Source organism: Mauremys mutica, chromosome 8, assembly GCF_020497125.1.
Source record: "Mauremys mutica isolate MM-2020 ecotype Southern chromosome 8, ASM2049712v1, whole genome shotgun sequence".
Classification (NCBI taxonomy): Eukaryota; Metazoa; Chordata; order Testudines; family Geoemydidae; genus Mauremys; species Mauremys mutica.
Window position 1 is genome coordinate 22,650,813 of NC_059079.1, and position 21,062 is coordinate 22,671,874.

The 21,062-nt window shown below is 40.6% G+C and overlaps 1 protein-coding gene across 3 annotated transcripts in view; it reads left to right on the forward strand.

Moving 5' to 3' along the window:
* The window catches only part of LOC123375589 (serine/threonine-protein kinase TNNI3K), a 188,329-nt gene that overhangs the window by 74,725 nt on the left and 92,542 nt on the right, over window positions 1-21,062 (forward strand). For all 3 annotated transcript variants that reach the window (XM_045026599.1, XM_045026600.1, XM_045026601.1), the window contains 10 exons: window positions 308-452; window positions 539-643; window positions 1,327-1,421; window positions 2,381-2,530; window positions 8,507-8,593; window positions 10,065-10,121; window positions 11,439-11,531; window positions 11,610-11,667; window positions 11,795-11,989; window positions 12,336-12,440. In XM_045026599.1, coding sequence (XP_044882534.1) covers window positions 308-452; window positions 539-643; window positions 1,327-1,421; window positions 2,381-2,530; window positions 8,507-8,593; window positions 10,065-10,121; window positions 11,439-11,531; window positions 11,610-11,667; window positions 11,795-11,989; window positions 12,336-12,440 — 1,090 coding nt within the window. The remainder of the gene's footprint in view (window positions 1-307; window positions 453-538; window positions 644-1,326; window positions 1,422-2,380; window positions 2,531-8,506; window positions 8,594-10,064; window positions 10,122-11,438; window positions 11,532-11,609; window positions 11,668-11,794; window positions 11,990-12,335; window positions 12,441-21,062) is intronic.

Sequence of the window (21,062 nt, forward strand, 5' to 3'; positions counted from 1 at the left end):
TAATACCTCCCTCTTTTCTTCACTGAAAACTTTATTGAAAGATTCAGTAAATCTGCTGTTGCAATAACTAATTACATCCTGAATAATTGGCCTTGGTGATTTATTATGAACAGTGTCAGATTACATAGTCTGATCCTGCATACATTGAAGTCAATGGAAAAGCTCCCATTAACTTCAGTAGGTCCATAAATATTTCATCAATTAACTGTCTTGGGATTTCATAGTGTGCATGCGCAAACTCTCTCTTGCTGTCTCTGAAAAAGTGAGTATAAACAGTTCACTTTCCTCTGTCTGATTCAAATGATAGTGAATGCTCAGGACAATGAAGACCATGTTCCTCTACACTTCTGTTCTCGATTTGGACATCATGAAATAGTGAAGTTCCTACTCCAAAGCAATTTTGAAGTTCAGCCCCATGTGGCCAATATTTATGGAGACACACCTTTACACCTGTGAGTAATGCACAGAAGCACTGCTTTGCATTGCATTGGTGTAATTCATAGCATTATCAATAACACTCTGCTGACTTTGTCTTCAGTGCTTGTTACAATGGAAAGTTTGAAGTTGTCAAGGAAATAATCCAGCTGTCAGGAACAGAAAGTCTGACTAAGGAAAATATATTCAGTGAAACAGCTTTTCACAGGTAGGACATTTTAAACACCATTGTCAATAGACTGCTGCTTACAAATGCATGCAAAATTGGCAGTAGCAGCCACTTCAACCTAAGCGGGGGCAGGACTGCAGGAAGGTGTGGATGCTAGACTCATGTCTGAGAGAGAGGCAAGGCTAGAGTTAGGTGCCACAAAGGAGACGGTGGAGAAAGAGAAAAGAGCTAGAACCAGATGGTAATAGCAGGCATGAGAGAGATGTTGGAAGTTCATCAACAGTTGTATAAATCATTGCTTCTTTTCCTTTTTCTGACCAAGGGAATCTAAGCTTGGACCACATTATACCCAAAATCCACTTGTCCTCCAGACTTTTCATCTAACAAGGTGGCACAGCAAAATTTGTGTGAAATTTTGTTCTAAATATTTTTGGCCACAATTTTATGAAAATGTAGAGTTCTTTAAAAGCACTTGCAGAACAGACCCAATTAATTTTGCACAACTGTGTCTGATATTGGCACCAGGATATTCAGGATACTTCCATTGTAACAGAAAAGCACATACTTGTTTTAGTAGATAAAGCCTTCATTTAGATTCTCCATTCTGTTACATGGGTTTTATGCCAATGTAACTCCCTTGAAATCTTTAGGTAACCAACGTTAATTTTGCTATTTCTGGGGACTGGGGAGTTCTTTTTTATTTTGTTGTTTATTTCTTGCAGTGCCTGTACCTATGGCAAGAACATAGAACTAGTAAAATTTCTGCTTGACCAGAATGTTTTAAGCATCAATCATCAAGGAAGAGATGGGCATACAGGTACGATCGTGAGGACTGTGATTTATTATTTGCATATATAAATAACACCACACTTTTTAACAGGTAAAATATACTAAGCAGAGGACATGTTTCCAACCTGAAGTGGTTAGGCTGGGATTTCCAAAGGTGCCTGCCTGTGGGAGTGAGGTCTTCAGTCTCCCACTGAATTTCAAAGAGATTCTCACACTGCTAGGCTCCTTTGGAAATTCCAACTTTACAGACTAAGTACCCAATTCTGCAAGGGACTGAGCATTCTCAGCTCCCACTGAAGCCAATAGGCATTGAGAGCATAGAGCACCTGACAGTATTGTGCCTTAAAGCATGAGCAGGTACAGAACAGTGACCAAACACAAAGCAGCATGTGATCTTTATAACTAGCACACTTCACAGAACAAGTGGTTTTTTAGAAAATGTTGGCAGTGTGTGTGAGGGGGAGTAGTACATTAATTGTGTGGCTGTTCCAACTAAGCATGGCGACGTGGAAGAGGGTGCAAAGAGGGGAGTGGCTTAAGGAGATGAACGCATCAGTCCTGAGAGAAAGTTGGGTGGATTAGGATTGGGGACAGAGATAGGCAGAGGGGGTGTGAAGTGCTTTGAAAGTGCAGAGGAGAACACTGAATAAATGGAGAACCAGTGCAGAGATACAAGAAGGGAGGAGACCTGCTCAAACTAGGTCGGGGGAGCCCTTTCTTTTTCTGTTTGTTCTTACATCCTAGGTTGCTAACCTAGGTTTGTGGTAGTGAATTGCACATGGTAAAATAAGTACTGTAAAATAACTTTTACTATAGGGCATGCAATAGATTGGCTCTTGTAGAATAATATTCTCTGTTCTTTTGTCTGATAATATATTCATTTATCAAGGAAATCAATTCCAGTTTTATAGCTATTACTACAAGTTCAATTATGTTGTAACAACTGTGCTTACCACAGTGACTGTTCTTTCTTCTCTAATGTTCTAGGATTACACTGTGCTTGCTACCATGGTCACATTCGTCTAGTACAGTTTTTACTGGATAATGGAGCTGATATGAATCTGGTAGCCTGTGATCCCAGCAGGTCTAGTGGAGAAAAAGATGAGCAGACCTGTTTGATGTGGGCTTATGAGAAAGGTATTTCAATTCTCCACTTTCTGCTGCAAATACGTAGGAACACCACAGGTAGAAGATAATAGCACAAAATAACCCTGCAGCATCAGTAGATTGGGAGCTCCCACCATCTGCATGCCAGCTCCTGGCATCAAGGGTTATGAAAACCAAGCTGGAGTTTATCTTCTCAGATATTCTAAACTGCTAAACATCACTTTGGTTCCACACAAACTCAGCTGAAAAATGTGCTGCTAAAGTAAAAGAAATCCATTTTTTTCAGAAAGACAGTTCAGAAAATGCAATTTCTGAACTATTTTATATAGATGAGGGTTTGTCTTTTATGACTGGAAGACGCATTATAAGAAGCAGTGCATTAGAATATAGCAGTCCTTGATTTCCTGCAAAAATCCCTCAGAGCAGAGCACTTTTCAGTGGTTCCTACTATACTTTCCCATATGTGTCTCACAGAATCACCTCACTAACATGTCAGATTTGTGGTCTGCTTTTCTTTCATTTTCCTATTCAACCCAAAAGCTTTGTTTCTTGCTGAAAATTTTTCCAGTTGTGCACAACCATCGTTGGGCTGGGGGGGCTGCAGGTGTAAGAATGTGTGAGTCCCCTTCCTCCACCCCTGCATATAGCACCACTCCATAGCTCATGGCATAGAGGGCTAGTGGAGTAGTCTCTCTGTGGGTTTGGTAAGCAATCAGAATTCAAGTGGAAAAATTCCTCAGGGCTTTTCCCACATGTGGACAAGCCCACAGTAGTTAGTGCACACTAGCTACTCAGCATTGATTCCCCAAGTGGACACTCTAACTGCTCACTAAGACTGCCAATGTGCTTGTGTACATGCTGCATCAGTGCACACCAGCTGGGGTGTAAATTCTAGTGTGCACCAGCATGTCACACACTGTCTGTGTGGACCCTGCTAGCGTCCACTAAAAGGTCCTTAGTGCACATTGACATAGTACTCTTTGAAACAGGACTACATCGGTGTGCACTAGGGAGGTTTTAGTGCATGCCAGCAGAGCCCACACACGGACAGTTAGTGCACGACACCCTGGTGTGCACTAAAATTTACACTCTTGCTAGTGCTCAGTAATTCAGAGTGTAGACAAGTTTTTAGTTTACTGCACTTTGGAAGTAAGTTAAGCTAATCTGCCCAAGGGCACACTCAGTGCACAGTAAGAGTGTCCACCTGGGGAGATAGTGCAGAATGGCTAGTGCTCTTTAAATTCACACACTAGCTTACTGCGTACTAACTTCCGAGTGTAGATAAGCCCTCATGTCCTCTCCTGTGACCCCACACTTTTTCTGCCACCACTAAGCAATATGTGCAAACTAGAGCTGGGAGAATAATGGATTTTTCAGTTCACTAGCAATTCTGCAAAATCCAAAAATAAAAGTTTTGGGTAGACTCAATGAAAATTTTCAAAATGTTCAGTGAATAAAAAGTAAAAAAAAACCACCCCAACATTTTGTTTCTAACAAAATGTTTTGTCTCAATTTTGAGCATTTTTTAACATTTGTGCATTTTTTAAATATAATCAAAGGAATTTTTCTAAACAAAAAATGTGGTTTGAATAAAAAAATCAAAATGTTTTGTTTAGAAAACGAGGAAACATTTTGGAATTTTTTTAGGCTGTGGAGGTATTATTTTGTTTTTAATAAAAGAATTCAGCAAAATTGACATGAATTCTCAAAATGTTCAGTGTCGCTGAATCTGCATTTTTTTTGCCAAAAGCAGTCTCAGTCAAAAAATTTTGCCCAGCTCTAATTCAAAGACCAGTCAGTAAATTGCCCCAGGATTATAGAATGATCAAGGAAGATTACAGCAGTTTTACAGACCAACCAAAATGAATCAAAAATAGTTCTAAATCATTAATATGTTATTAATATTTATTTGCATAAATAATTGGTACAAAATGACCATGGCCCTTTTAGCTCCCAACATATGTTTGTTTCCCTCAGTGTAAACACATACTGTGAGTGCAGGAATAGAGAAAACACTATCGGGCTTATTCTTTTTCTCCTCCTCTTCTGGGTACGGTGCTCCTGTTGATATCAGTGGTAGCTGTGTCCAGAGATCAAGGAGAGAATAGATTTCTAATTTACCCCTAGGGTAACTATAGTGAAGGTCAAATGATTTGTGTATAAAGGGATGATATGCTTTGCACTGCTTTTTGTTCTGCTTTGCACTGCTACTCTGGGTAACCCTCAAATTTTACTATTTTGCTATTTCCAGAAGAAAAGGATCTATGAGCATCTGAACAAAATACAATGCAATGGATATAGCATTTTATGGTGAAACAGACTTGGGCATGCACAGGAACAGTCTCATGAATGTATTAGAATCCTACAAGAGCAGCTGTAGCTTTGGCCCAGAAATGCCAATGAATTCTAGAGGCACTGTGTACGCAGGTGCTTCTCCTATTCTGCTCCTAACATACATTGAATCTAGTCCAAATTCACCCACTTCCTTGCCTTTGTGTTACATTATAGAGCAGTGGTTCTCAAACTAGGGCCACCGCTTGTTCAGGGAAAGCTCCTGGCGGGCCAGGCTGGTTTGTTTACCTGCCACATCTGCAGGTTTGGCCAATTGCAGCTCCCACTGGCCACGGTTTGCCATTCCAGGCCAATGGGGGCTGTGGGAAGTGGCGCGGGCTGAGGGACTTACTGGCTGCCACTTCCTGCAGCCCCCATTGGCCTGGAGCGGCGAACCATGGCCACTGGGAGCTGCGATAGACCGAACCTGCAGATGCGGCAGACAAACAAACTGGCCTGGCCCGCCAAGGGCTTTCCCTGAACAAGCCGCGGCCCTAGTTTGAGAACCTCTGTTATAGAGCATCAAATCACAAACCTCAGTCTAAACATTTTCTGAGTTTCATTGCTCATAGGCTTGCTACCTGTAGGATCCCATTCTTGTTCTTGGATTCTTCTACATTAGAGAGACACTCAAACACATTTATATTCCTTGGTTGGAACTAACGATGGTGGCAGGTGAGTCAGCAGAACTTCTCTGGTCAGAGTCCTAGTGTTATTCAGGGTTTTCAGAACCCCCAACAGGGGCAACTTAACTATTTCACTCCAGGCGGTATAAGGAATAAATCAACAGGAACACAGCACTTCCGTCTGATAAGATTAATGCAAGTAAGCGTGCTCTATCTAAAACTGCAGTTTATTAGATTTAAGCACACACAAATTAAGCGAGCATTTAGAACATCCCAGATATTTACCTAACATCTGGAATGGTATTGAGTAATTAACAGCAGGTTTGCAGTGGCCAATCGCTCACCCACTGGGGAGAAAGGGTATCAGGAAAAACATCTCGCAAGATGTCTTCAGAGGACTTCTCTAAAGTATGCTCTGTTAGCAAATCTTTTATAACTAACTTCTACAAAACATATAGGTCAAAATGACTACTCCTGTATCATCACTTTTCTAACTTTCAGTAAACTTTTAATATCAGAGGTGTCTAGACTCAAGGTTTTCCATCCACCAAGGTTTTTCAGTCTCGGTTGGTTACTTATTTGTCCCTTCCTCCCATTCTGATTAGCAGAAACTGTAGCTAGTTTTGACCTTGCTTCTGAAAGCCTGTCTCCAATTAATCCTTAACTATATTGTGTGCTATATCATTACTTCAGGCTGGCTGAATGCACACAATTGATCAGCGGGAGAGGGATAGCTCAGTGGTTTGAGCATTGGCCTGCTAAACCCAGGGTTGCGAGTTCAATCCTTGAGGGGGCCATTTAGGGAACTGGGGTAAAAATCTGGGGATGGGTCCTGCTTTGAGCAGCAGGTTGGATTAGATGACCTCCTGAGGTCCCTTCCGAGTCTATGATTCTATATGGTTGCAATGAGCTTGATCACATTCTGGGGTATACCCACCCCTCAAATCCAGGGCAACACTAGAGTTTTTTTTATGAATATGTCAAGTATGTTTTTACATGTGACACTAGTTGCCATTATACCTTTAACTTACTATTGTGTCTTTATAAAACAAAATCATTAAGGTGATGAGTGTTCAGTTAATCTTTCTGCAGTGCAGAGTAAATAATAAACTATTGTCATTTTCCTTAACTCCATTTTGATAACTGTATGACCCAGGTTTTGAATGAATACTTGCATGCAGTCAGTCACTTACTGGAATTATAGGAAGTTCAGTTACAGTAGATATAGCGATACAATAGCTAAGGTTATAAGTAACACCATATCATCAATCAGTAGGTTGTAGGTTGTCTTGATTGATCAGTTGCCAATAGCTCTACTTAAGATTTGCTCAAAGCAGAAATTTTTGCTCCCCAACAACTGTATTAAAATACCAGCCAGTTTTACACAAAGGTAGTGTTTTGTCTGTTTCCAAATGAAATCCCCGGGATCATCTCAGGAGACGGAAAAATGTTATAGTGGACTCTGCTAGAGCTGCACTGAACTATCTTCAGGACTCTAGAACTCGATTGAGGAAACCTTTCAGCACTTGTGAGCTTACTGGCATTTCCTTGGCAGGTTTGTGCTCATTATGAGCCAGAATGCTTGCACTCATTAGGCTGTTGATGAAGAATATCCCTAAGAAAATGCCAACAAATTGTGCCACTGAGTTGGCAGGGAATTAAAATATTTCCAAGCAAACAGAGCCAAGAGAGCTGTTCAAATGAAAGGTAGCATTTGGTATGTGAGCACTGCATCATAATCTCATTCTGAATGTATCTGTTTTTTCTGCTCTCCTCTTTGTGAGAGGCAAACAGAAAACCTTGCTGATGCCTGGAGCAAGAAACCATGATAAAATTGCTATTTCCCCCAAACATTTCCCATTAGACTGGAAAAAGTGGAAAGAATGGAATGGGGATTCTGAGATTCCAAAAAAGCATTAAAAACACAATGTTGAAAATGCATCTAATTAACCAAGAGCAAAGCCTCAAAAGAATACGGAATTCCTCCTTTTAAAAGAGTATTCAAAAATCTGAGATAGGTAAAGAGGAAAGAACAGGAGGGAAAGCTCAAACTATAGTGTGCAGAATGGAACCCCAAACATCACTTTGAAGTGCTGAGGAGTTTTTTTAATCACGAAAGCATCTGAGAGACTGAGAGTATAATATAGTGACTAATCTGTGCATGTACTATTCCCCTCTGCTTCCTTGCTGAAACAGTGACAAATATTCACCAAAAAAATGGAGAATATGTTTGCCTACTGAGACTTTAATAGCTGAAATATTTTCAGTCTTAGTTTTTTCACCATTTACTTTAATGAAGATTTTTCTCAGCTTTTACTTTGGGAGTTTATACTGGCATCTATCACTGTGGATATGTGTACACTGCAAAAAGAAACAAACAAAGAAACTCACAATAGCAAGTCTCACAGCCTGGGTCAGTTGATTTGGGCACACAGGGCTCAAGCTACAGGGCTAAAAATAGCAGTGCAGATGTGCAGTCTTGGGCTAGAACCCTCCCCTGTCTCCGGGTTTCAGAACTTGGGCTCCAGCTTTAGTCCAATATGATTTTTTTCCCCTTGAAATATGGAATGGAAGCAGTTGCTCAGTATTGCAAACTCTCATGACTTCATAGCAAATTTCGTGGTTCATGGTGTGTTTCTTGAAGTCCCAGCTCTTGGAGTCGTGTGATTATGTGAAAATCTGAACATCTACGCTGCTATTTTTAACCCCATAGCATAAGCCCTGGGAGCCCATCAGTTGACCTAGGGTCTGAAACTTGCTGCCATATATAGGGGTTTGTTTTTTTTTGTTTGTTTTAGTGTAATCAAACCCAGCATGCCATTCCAACCTGTGGTGAAAAATTACATTTGTTTTTTTCAGCCAGATTTTTCCCATGTTCACCTAGCTCAAAATCACATCACATTTCTGATCACAGTCACTGAATACGTTCTTTATATTTTTTCAAAAACAGAAGCACTGTTTATTTTAAAACTCTCCTACTTTTGTATAAAGAAATAATAAGTAACGAATATTGACATTTAATATGCAAATCCATCATTCCTCCTTTTAGGACACGATGCCATTGTTACCCTTCTGAAGCATTATAAAAGACCCCAGGATGACTCACCCTGTAATGAATACTCCCAACCTGGAGGAGGTACAGTTTGATAAGCTAGTCACTTTATCGTCTGAAGGGCCTTTGAAAGCCCATTGAAATATATGATAAACTTTCCCGTGCCATCAGTGAGCTTTGGATCAGGCCCTGTCTGGTACAGTAAGTTTATATTTGAAGGTAATTTAATGGCATGAGTGTCCCGGTTTTTCAGGTACTATGCGTCTCTGATGTGTGTCCAAACTTCTCCTTTATCTTAGAGCAGTGTTGTCACTTTGATACTGGTAAGAGATTAAAAACTGAACTTTGAAATAAAAATCATTCCTTAATAATCATTACGCATACCTTTCTACATATTTAATACCTTGTTTAGGCATTCTCTTTGTTTTGTCTTCCTTTGATGTCTGTCTGATTATTCGCATGCAGTAAGTTTCTGTATTCAACCCAATCCTTCATATTTTTGAATGTCTTTAGCTACCTAATTCCCCCTTATCGAGGATTAATTACTGTTTTTGTTACAGAAATATCACTCTCTATTGCTGACTAAATGACAAGTGGCAAGAAGTAAATTTGCTAATCTCAGCTGTGGGATGGGCTCACAAAAGTTTTATATTTTGTTAAGAAAAGTATCTACAGAGAAAATGAGACATGAAGCATCCTTGCTTAGATTCTATGGATTTATACCTAGGGCAAGAATTTGCTCCCAGTGAGTGAATGAAAAAATTCCCACTGATATCCATAGGACTAATATTGGGCCGTGAAAGCCCAGATCGCCCAAGTGCATTGTGCTCCTCTTCAGGTACACTGCATTTCTGAAGCATGTGTATCTCCAGAGGGCTGAGCTTGCACAAATCGTTGAATTTCAACTCCAGCAAGCTACAAACACATACAGACACAGAAATTAAATCTGCTCGGAACAGCTAAATCCCAGATTTTTTCATCAGTTCATCACCTTTTTTGATACTTCCATGTATACTGTATAGTGAGGGTCATGTTTTTAAAAGTTCAGCATCCGCAATCAAGGCCAAATCTTAAAAAAGAGCTCCGCTCTGATTTAAGCATCTAAACAAGTGGCCAGATTTTCAGTGCAGAGTGAGTGCTGAGCTCTTTTGGAAATCTGGCCAAAAAGTGTCAAATGAGTGATCTTTTGGGTGGTGAATGTTTTGGAAAGCTTGTCTCCAGTGGTTGATGCTAAGCACTTGCAAATATGACCCAAAGCTCTTTAGAAAATTCAGTCCATATATATAACTGTATTAGGTCAGACCTTCTGTGAGTATAAATTACTGTAGCTCTAATGGGCACCAATGGAGCTATGCCAATACACCTGCTGAGGATCTGGCCTAGCATGTGTGTTTAAAAATACAAGCTCACTGTCCCGTCAGGTTTTTTAAAGTGATATTTTTGCCCACTTTTCCTCTACTTTTTAAGTAAAAATTGCCTTACTTCTTTGATCAAGAAAGGCATTTATACTATTCTCAGAAAAGTCCATAAACTTCATTCTCTTCTTTGATTTCAGATGGTTCTTACGTCTCTGTTCCATCCCCTCTAGGGAAGATTAAAAGCATGACAAAAGGTATTTTAATGGTGGGGGGAGGGGAACAAGTTTTATATTCTGTTGCTAAAGGTGTTAATCATCCTGAATATACTGCACATGATCAATTTTACCTGCTTTTTTAAATTTAGAAATGTAAAGGAAAATGTGATGAAACAGGAGCTGTATTCCTGTGGGAGCGTTTTGGAAAGCAATTTGCTTACCCTGAGTTATTGACTTTAGTGGAGACAGAGGTGCTCAGTTTCTGGCAGGAACAAAGCCATACTATTTAGGTCTTAATTTGTTTTCTTTTTACGCAGTGTTGTTGTAGCCCTGTTGGTCCCAGGATATTAGCGAGGCAAGATGGGTGAGGTAATACCTTTGATTGGACCAACTTCTGTTGCTGAGAGAGAGACATTTTCAAGCTTACACAGAGCTGAAGAAGTTGGTCCAATAAAAGATATTACCTCACCCACCATGTCTCTTTATTTTCTTTAAACTTTTAAATTTCCAGAGAAATTGACTTTTTTTTTTTTTAAGATTCAAACCAAAATCTCTTGTTTTGAGAAAAAATATGAGACTGTGAATTGATACTAAAGAAACAAACATGAATAGATGAATGCAGAGCTAACAAATGTTAGACTGCAATCTGCTGTGAAATGTTTGGGGATACTTTTGTAAGAAAGATGCTATCCAAAAATGATTGGTGTTGTATTGAAGCAGACATAGCCAAAAAATTCAACTGCATGTTTATATTTAAAAGTATTTCATTTTTTGAGATCCTTTTGATTTTCCATTTCAAATGTTAGCTCTGGGTGTACTCTAGTGCTTATATTCTTTACATGTAATCACTATGCATATTAAAATGTTCTATTTAGAAATATTCGTATAAGCACATTGCGGTAGACCACATGGATCAACAGTTTAGGGATGTTTGGTGTGTGAATTCAATTGCACATCAGAGTTCAGATTCCAAGTGCCATTGAACAATAGATCAGATCACAAATAAAAACCACAGCATTGGTAGTGAGTGCTGGATACACAGAATAGGGAACAAATTCCTTATATAAAGGATTTTATGCAATAATCACATGATCCAGACAGAATATGCTTATGGGACAGTGTTCATCAGTGATAAGACTTTACAGCCAAGAAACCCTGAGGCAGATGTAATGTTGCAAATCCTTGTTTATTATTGGGGTATATCGTGGGTTTTGAAACAAAAAGAAATGGGATTACCAGTTAACCAATTTATGGTAGGAAAATCAGCTGCTACTGTTTTTGTCAATTTTAAAGTGCTTTTATTTCCCCCACACACACATGCATTTTACAAAAAAGGATAACGATTTTCTTTTGCAGAAAAGGCAGATGTTCTCCTCCTCCGTGCTGGTTTGCCATCACATTTCCATCTTCAGCTCTCTGAAATTGAGTTCCATGAGATTATTGGCTCAGGTACCAAAAAGCATCCATTTAAAAAGTTTGATACACACAGAAAATATCTTTGTGCTTATTTATTTTTAATCATTTTAGGGTCTTTTGGAAAAGTGTATAAGGGAAAATGCAGAAATAAAATCGTAGCAATCAAACGGTAAGTTTGCGAAGACTTTTCCATTTTACTTCTTTAGTATCCTAATTTAGAGTACAAAAAAATCATACCACATAATTTTCATGCTACTTTTCACTTACTTTTGATTTCTCTTCATGTCAATTATTAGCTACAGAGCCAACACCTACTGTTCCAAATCAGATGTGGACATGTTTTGCCGTGAAGTTTCTATCCTCTGTCGACTCAATCATCCTTGCGTCATCCAGTTTGTTGGCGCTTGCTTAGATGATCCAAGTCAATTTGCTATAGTCACTCAATATATTTCTGGAGGATCACTGTTTTCTCTGCTGCATGAACAGAAGAGGTATCTGATTAACATTTTGTATGACCCTATTATAAATAATTCTGGAGATAAGAACTCCACTGGTGCAAATATTTATTATCCACTTCAGTTAGAGGAATGTACCAAATCATTGTTTTAATCCAGACAATTTGGTATATGAAGTAAACAATCAATTAATCACAAAACTATTAGCTAATTATCATTTTACTTGGTGAGATTTTGTATTCAAATTACAATAAACCAACTAAAAAGGCAGTTCTGATTTGCAGATGACACAACTTTCAGGTTACTGTGAGCTCTTCAGAATGTTGCAAGTAAATTTGCCTTATATCTGTCTGTTTTGACCAGTACTGTGTTTTAAATCTAGGAATCTCGACTTGCAGTCTAAATTAATCATTGCTGTTGATGTTGCCAAAGGTATGGAGTATCTTCATAATCTTACACAGCCAATCATACATCGGGACTTGAACAGGTAAGTTTCTCTCCTTGTCCCTCAAATTCAGTGGAGGATGTAGCCCTAAAATAAATACAGTATTCTGCAGTCTGATTCTGCACACCCAGACCCTTGTACCTGTGCAAAATCTCATTTAAATCTGTGGGGCTCTGAACAGGCACATGGGTCCACCTGTGTGGATCAGATTGAATCATGGGGCCTAAGTGTGTCAGTGTTGTTGAATGCTTTAACACATTTATTTTGAAATATTTATTTGATACATTTTATTTATCCTTCATACTAATACCTATTTCGCAGCAATGTGTCATATTCTGAAATGATTTATGATTTATATGCATCTAGTAAGAATAAAATTGACATGGGAAATACACATCTGTTGTGTAATTTACACTAAGTTGCACCCCTTAATATAGTTACTTGACATTCAGTGGAGTAGTCAGCTGGTGTGTACAAAGTGACAGGAGAGGCTCGAGTATGAAAGACCTGGTTATACAAATTCATGTATGTAAATGTTGGAACAGATTTGAAAACTGTCAGCTGCCCATCACACTCCTAGCATATGTTCCATATCTAACCACTGCTCGTGGTGATGTCTGTTGAATTCTGAAGGTAATCTTTCCAAAATGATGCAGCTGTTCAACAACTATATTCTCTCCAATGTACAATCCAGGTCTTTTTAAGTTCATCCTCTCTTGAAGGAAGGAAGGAAGGAAGGAAATGATTTTTATACAGGAACTTGCTGTTAAGTCAATGGAATTCACCCTGTAAAACAATAAATCCCTTACATGAAAAACTGTAAAGGGCTAGGACCTGATTAGGCACAGAAAGGATTTGCTTCCATATCAGGCATATATACCTTCTTTTCTCTTCTCCAGTTACTAAATAAGCATTTTTGGTAAATGAAATTACAGTATTCATTTTCATTTGTGTTCCCCAATGACCCACTTCCAGTATTCCAGCCTAGTGCTGCTGTAATACAGAACTGTGTTCCACACACATCTCATTTTCTGTATGATCTTTTGATCCTTGCTCAAAGCTTTCATGTCCTACTGTAACTGGTAGCTACACTAAAAGCTTCCTGTGCCAGTACTTCTTTCTCTGGGGCATGGAACTGGACTTTTCTCCTCTTGCTTTGTGAAGAAATAGAAGTGTTCATTGTATTGTCTCTCAAGTCAGTGCCAACAAGAGGAGACTGAGGCAGCAGTAGCTTTTCTGGATGTTGTCAGGGCTAGCATCAAGAGAATTAATTGTATGGATTTAACATTTGAAAACATCTGTAATATTGTCTTGCTTCCATCCATACTTAAACTGACGACTTTCAAATGTAACATTTAACCCTTTGGGCTTTTTTAAGTTCTGACTTTACTTGTATATCTATTTTGAATGGTAACATATGAAGCCCAACCAAAAAATAGACCAAAATCCTCAAGAGCAGCACTTGGCTCTCATGGGGTTCTGCCACTTTTCCACCCCTCAGAGCTGTTCTAAATTGTTCTGGCAGATAATAGCTCCTAAGGAGCCATTCCACCACATGGGATAACTGGAGTGCATTGCATTGGACTCAGGCCCTGCTCTGGTTCACCTTCCCTGACATGTCTCCGTCCCACCCTAGAATACTCGCTAGGCCCTGGCAGGGGTGGAGAGACAAAGTAGATATGGCAGACATACCCCAGCTGATGATTCCCCTGCCCTAGGAAAATCTTCAGGTGCTGCCTAGCAGTAACTGTAAGTCTACTTTGTGCCACCAGGGTGGTGCAAAGGATACTTAGGAGGAACCAAAAATTTAGAATATGGATAATAATTTCCATACAATATATGCACAGTACCTACAAATAATTACAAGTCAATGCAACACATTCTATCAATGAAAGATTGTAAGAGGTGTAAACCAGGTTATCTCAGTCAGGGAAATGGAGGGGGGGATTTTCAAAGGAATAAATGGGAGTTAGGTGCCCACTGACTTTCAATGGAAGTCAGGAGTCTAACTACCCTTTGTGCCTATGACAATTTCCCCCCCACCCACCATCCCCATCTCTCAAGTTTGGTCCTTTAAAAAGTAAGCATGAGCAGTGTGGCCAACTCTCATGATTTTATCACAAGTTTCCCAAATACATTACCTGGGATTTTGTTTAAAGCCCCAGCTCCTAGAGTCATGTTATTATGTGAGAATCTCACATTCATTTTAAAAAATGTAATTCTATCCCTCATAATGGTAGATAAAAGCTTGATATTATGAACCATAAAGTCTCAAAAAACAGAAAACAACTGAATTATTTTTAAAATCTCACGATATTTAAGCCAATCACATGGGGCCTGACTCATTATTTTTAGATACTTCAGGATGGCAATCCTGGCATAAATTCTGCCTTATACTTTGTCTCAAATGATCAGCATGCTTTGATTACTCCACCTACCAAATGTCTGTGTGTGTCTATCTGTACATGCAAATACCTGTATTATGATGCAGAAATGGACAGCTACGCACCAGTTGCCTGACTGCACGCAGAATCACTTGATTTGACTGTGCAGATTTGGGGATTTCCAAATACAAATAGACCAATCAACAATGTTTATAGGCATATGAGTGGAGGCCAGCTGAAAATTTGAGCCTTACTGTGCAACTTTATTACTAAGTAGCAGAGCAGGAACATTGGTATCATGAGAACCAAACTCTGAGAATAAGTCGAACGCCTGTCTATTGCATTCTGTACTAATTGCAGCTCATTTATCAAACAAGTTGGAATGCTTGACAGTAAAGCTTTGCAATAACCAGCTCTGTACAATGCAAAGGCACTGGGGAAATGTTTATCTCAATGCAAAAAGCCATGTTTCCTATGAGCTGTTAGAGGAAGTTCCTATGGCATACTGCACATTTGTTTTTTTTCTCTCCCACTTTCTCATTTGTAAACTCTAAACTCTTACATTTTAAAATCCTTATGGTGTCAAGTACAAGCTGTAGATGCAACCCTGACCCCATGGCATCCCCATTCCATTTCTCCAGCTTGAAAAAGTCCCATGTCTAGCCATCTTGTAATCCAATCAGACAGATTTCCTACTAATCAATGACTTCTCACCTTACACATTACCCTTCAATGTGGAAATTGGTAGACGGCATTCTTTAAAAAAAAAAATCATGTGATGTCCACTTCATTGCACTTTCATCTACCCTGCCAGAAGCATCCTCAGAGAATTGCAGCAAGTCACTGAGGCATAATATTCCTTTCTTGCAACTGTGTTGGCTACTCTTAACCAGGCAGTGCTTTTAGTGCAGTAAATGTTACACCTCTTGATCTTCAAAAACATTTCCAAATGTTTTCTCTACAACTGGCAGTGAACTACCTGGCCTCTAATTTCCTGGTGTGTTACTGCTCCTTTACATTGCTATTTGCCAGTGTTCAGGGATATGTCCTGAATTAAGTTAGCTTTTCAAAATGTCAGCTATGGCTTCTTCAGTTTTTGTCCTACGCTCTCACTATTTCTCTTGTGTACACTATGCTCACTAGTCCTGACACCCTGGCAAGTTTAAGAGTTTTAATAATACATCTGAATGATATTCTGACACCTAAATCATCAGTTTCTGTCCTTGTTGATCTGATTTCTGATTTAGGGAAATACTCTCTTCCCTTGTCCTGGAAAGACAGATACCAACAACTGTTAAACAATTAAACCGTTGTTTATTCCTTTACATTGCTGCCCCCTCAGAGAGACTAGTTATTCCTTTGTCTCACATCCCTCCACCCCTCGCAGTCTTCCTCCTGCACCCGTATTCACTTATACCTCCCTACTCTCTCTCCCACAGTCCACATTACTCCCACAGTCCACACCCTTTGTCCTCCTCCTACACTCCATATTTCTATCTCCCCCTCCATATGCTCTTGCACCTCACATTCCCCTCCACTTCCCCTGTCTCTCTCCTTCCCAGCCCCTATATTCTCTTGTCCCTCCTGTGAGTTTCTGTGAAGTACCCCACATACTTCTGTCCCCTCATGCTTCCCTGTCCAGTTTCCCAACCAGAGAGCACAGAGAGGCAGCCATGTTCTGTAAGGGAAGCACAACTGTTGCCCACTTAGGTTCCTGTTTACAGTGACACAAACCAAAACCCCAAATCCAAATCCAAAATGTCATCTCACAAAAAGGCCATAGATCGTATAATTGCCATGCTGGAATCTCTATCAAGTCACTTGCCAAAAGGTGACATTTTGCTTTCATGTCAATGATGTGAAAGGCATGTTTGCAGTTTTTTGGTGATGCCTGCCACTGCTAGAGTAGCTTGAACTTTGAAACTTTTACTTTTAAAAGCATGCATCCCATTCCCCAGCATGAATCCCATTCAGCCTGGAGAGAAAGTCCAGGGAATTGCTCCTTGGTCGTAGATGAAGCAAATCACCAAGAGTGTAATTTTGACTCCAGTTAAGTCAGTGGAAATTTGTTCACCTCAAATTTGTTCATCAGTTATAATCATCTTTGTAAAGTTCAGAAATCACCAGGGATGAAAGTAACGTAAGAGACTTGCCGGTACGCAGGGCCGGGGTCCTAAGCAAGAGGGGGAGGGAGGGCTGCGGCTCGGGTGGAAGGGGTGGGGCCTCGGGCAGAAAGGGTGGGGCTTTTAAATCCCCAGGCCCTGTAAATCACTGCTGGAGCCCAAGGGCTCCCGGCCGCTGCTGCTACCCCAGGGCCTCTGGCAACGATTTAAAGGGCCTGGGGCTCCAGCTGCGGTGGCGGCTTCAGGGAGCCCCAGGCCCTTTAGATCGCCACCAGAGTCTCATGGTAGTGGCAGTGGCAGCCGGGAGCCCTGGGGCTCTGGCAGTGATTTAAAGGGCCAGCGGCTCCAGGCAGCCACTGCCGCTACCATGGGGCTCCAGCTGTGATTTAAAAGGCTACCGCAGCTGGAGTCCTGGGCCCTTTAAATCACCGCTGAAGCCCCGGGGTAGCGGTGGCGGCTGCCGGGATCCCCAGACCCTTTAAATCACTGCTGGAGCACCATGGTAGCAGTAGCCGCAGCCAGGAGCTCTGGGGATCCAGCAGTCATTTAAAGGGGCAGGGGCTCTGGCCACTGCCTCTACCCCAGGGCTCCGGCAGTGGGGCTCTGGCCACTGCCGGGAGCCCCGGTCTCTTTTAAATTGTTGGCCTGGGGAAGCTGCCCCCTGCCAGTACGCTCTTGCCAGTATGCCAGACCGGACAGGCTTACTTTCATCTCTGGAAATCACATAATGTCTCACATAATAAATTAAATGAAATCGTAACATGAGGCGAGGGAAGCTAAGGATAAAATGCATCTCTCATATTCAGTATCCTGGATTAGAGGTTGTCTCCTCTGTACCATTAATAGAATAATTTGGATTTTTGATTTTGCTTTCCCAACTAACCTTCAAGGTTTTGATGGTTACCAGCATTAGGGATGAACTCCATCTTGACCAAATATTACTTTTGTGAGCAAGCTCAACCAGCATGATTAAAGCACTTTAATAAAAACATACACTTACCGTATCGGTATCATTTAAACCGTAACAGCTGACCATGTTAGAATCTGTCTTTTTAGTGACTGAGCTTCATTTGATGGCTTTAACTATCTATAAAAAGTTTCTTAAGATCGGGCTTGGTGATACAGATGAAAGAGTGGATGGCAGCTTGGCAGTAATGAGGATGGTGTCTGCAACTCTTCTTTGTTATAAAAAGCCCCTTACGAAATCTTAAAATAGCATTGCCTTTCATTAAATCTTCAGTGTATTAAGGGTAGAAGGATCTTTTAGTGACCCTTTGCTTTGGAAAAGGAACACACATTTAATAGGCTTTGCCTGTCTTTTGCTCTGAAAGATGCTCTTGAATCTGGCAGTTGAGCACTACTACTGGATTTTGTAAAGGACAGGATTGATTACATGTTGTTCTAATTCTTTTTCTAATTTCTTTCAATCCACAAGTGAAAGAATGAAAAAGATATTCTTGGTCTCACCATCTCAAGCTGCATGCAGCCTTATCATCAGACAATTTACTCCTGATTCCTCTGAACTCTTTATTAACCTTCTCTTGGCTCTACGGAAGTGTCTTCTCTTGTATTTCCCGAGTCTGCAGCTTAAGAATTTCTTTCTCTCTGTCTGCACTTTTCAAAGTTCTAAGTGCCATTGAGGTGGCAATACCATTTGTGTGCAGTCTGATCTGAGCTCTGTTTCTATGGGCTATTTCTTTTTTTCTTTAAAGTAGAAAAATTAGTGCATGTAGTACTGATGGAAGGTGCCAGCTTGACACCTCTAGAGCAAACTCTTCTGTTTTCCAGAGAATGGGTTCAGCACAGGAGGCAAGACAGGTTATCCAATATTGTCTTGTTAAGGTGCCTTAATTTTAAGTTGAGGGGGATGACAGCATTGTACTGTCTCTATGTCTATTGAACCTCTCTGCATAAACTGTTACATGGGTTCCAGACAGCACCAATTCCTGAGCTGTTTTGATTTAATGCATATCTGTCCACTGTGTTCTTACAGCTCTTAGATCCCGTGTTCTTACACTCAAAGGAGAATCTTCAAACAGCCCTTAATTGCTTCTCTGAAGCTTACAAAAGCCTAGAGCTAACTCTGAATGTCAGCAAAACCAAAGTTCTCCACCAGCCAGTCCCTGGTCAATCATCAGACCCAGCAAGGAAGATCTACATTGACAAAGAAGAACTGGAAAATGTCGAATACTTTGCCTATCTTGACAACCATCTCTCACAGAGGGCAGACATAGACATCGAGATTCAGCACAGAATTTGCTGTGCCAGCCTTGCCTTTGGCAGACTGTCTCACTGGGTGTTCAACAATCACAACATCAGAGCACATACTAAACTGTTAGTTTACAAAGTGGTGGTAATCCCAACTCTCCTCTGTGGCTGTGAGACTTGGATGACCTACAGAAAACACTTGAAAAACTTGTCGAGTATCAGAGGGGTAGCCGTGTTAATCTGGATCTGTAAAAGCAGCAAAGAGTCTTGTGGCACCTTATAGACTAACAGACGTTTGGGAGCATGAGCTTTCGTGGATGAATACCCACTTCGTCGGATGCATGTAGTGGAAATTTCCAGGGGCAGGTATATATAAGCAAGCAAGAAGCAGGCTAGAGATAACGAGGTTAGTTCAATCAGGGAGGATGAAGCCCTCTTCTAGCAGCTGAGGTGTGAAAACCAAGAGAGGAGAAACTGGTTTTGTCGTTGACCTAACCAGATCAGCCACACCATCACCGGCTCATTCACCTGCACATCCACCAATGTAATATACGCCGTCATATGCCAGCAATGCCCCTCTGCTATGTACATCGGCCAAACTGGACAGTCTCTACAGAAAAGGATAAATGGACATAAATCAGATATTAGGAATGGCAATATACAAAAACCTGTAGGAGAACACTTCAACCTCCCTGGCCACACAATAGCAGATCTTAAGGTGGCCATCCTGCAGCAAAAAAACTTCAGGAGCAGACTTCAAAGAGAAACTGCTGAGCTTTAGTTCATCTGCAAATTTGACACCATCAGCTCAGGATTAAACAAAGACTGTAGCTGCTAGAAGAGGGCCTCATCCTCCCTGATTGAACTAACCTCGTTATCTCTAGCCTGCTTCTTGCTTGCTTATATATATCTGCCCCTGGAAATTTCCACTACATGCATCCGACGAAGTGGGTATTCACCCACGAAAGCTCATGCTCCCAAACGTCTGTTAGTCTATAAGGTGCCACAAGACTCTTTGCTGCTTTTGAAAAACTTGTAATGCCAGCACCAGCACTTTCTTCGGAAGATCCTCGGCATAAAGTGGGAGGATCATCGCACTAATGTCAGTGTCCTCACAGAGGCCAGCATCTTCAGTGTTGAGGCCCTGATTATCCAGCACCAGCTGAGGTGGAGCGGGCACTGTGTGCGCATGCCTAATGTATGCTTACCAAAACAACTGCTGTATGCCCAACTCACCAAAGGAGAAAGGAAATGAGAAGGCCAAAAGAAACACTTTAAAGACACCCTCAAGATAACCATCAAGAGATGTGGCATCGACACCACACACTGGGAGACAGCAGCCCAGGATAGGGATAACTGGTGAAGACTTGTCAGAGAGGGTACATCCATTTTTGAGGAAAATTGCCTTGTCTTGGTCACAGAAAAACATCAGAAAAGAAAGGAAAGACAACAGTAATGCAGCAATTGCAGTCCAACCCTATCTTCCAACGCCACCTGCAATGTCTGCCCAAGAGCCTGTGGCTCAAGATTTGGACTCTTCACTCACCAAAGGACCTATGAAAGATAAAACCTGTGAAAGAGATCATCCTCGACCTTGAGGGATCGCCGCCACTGCCAATCTATCCACTATGATCTACTGACCAAGACTAGATTTGAACCAAGAATTTAGAGGAGTCTATAATTCTATACTGATTTTTTTTTTGCTTACATTACTACCAGCATACACCATTCTTGAGTGTGTCTGGCTTAGTTTTGCATTTGATTAATATTTTCATTTGACATCTCATGGGGTCTCAAAACTATTCTACTTGTCATATTCAAATCACTTACGTATTCTGATGGAAAGTATGGGAGCTGAAATCAAATTCACTAGACACTCACAGAATCGTGGGAACATTGTATGAACCCATTACATTTTTATGATTAAATTTATCATCCTGTGGTTTTGG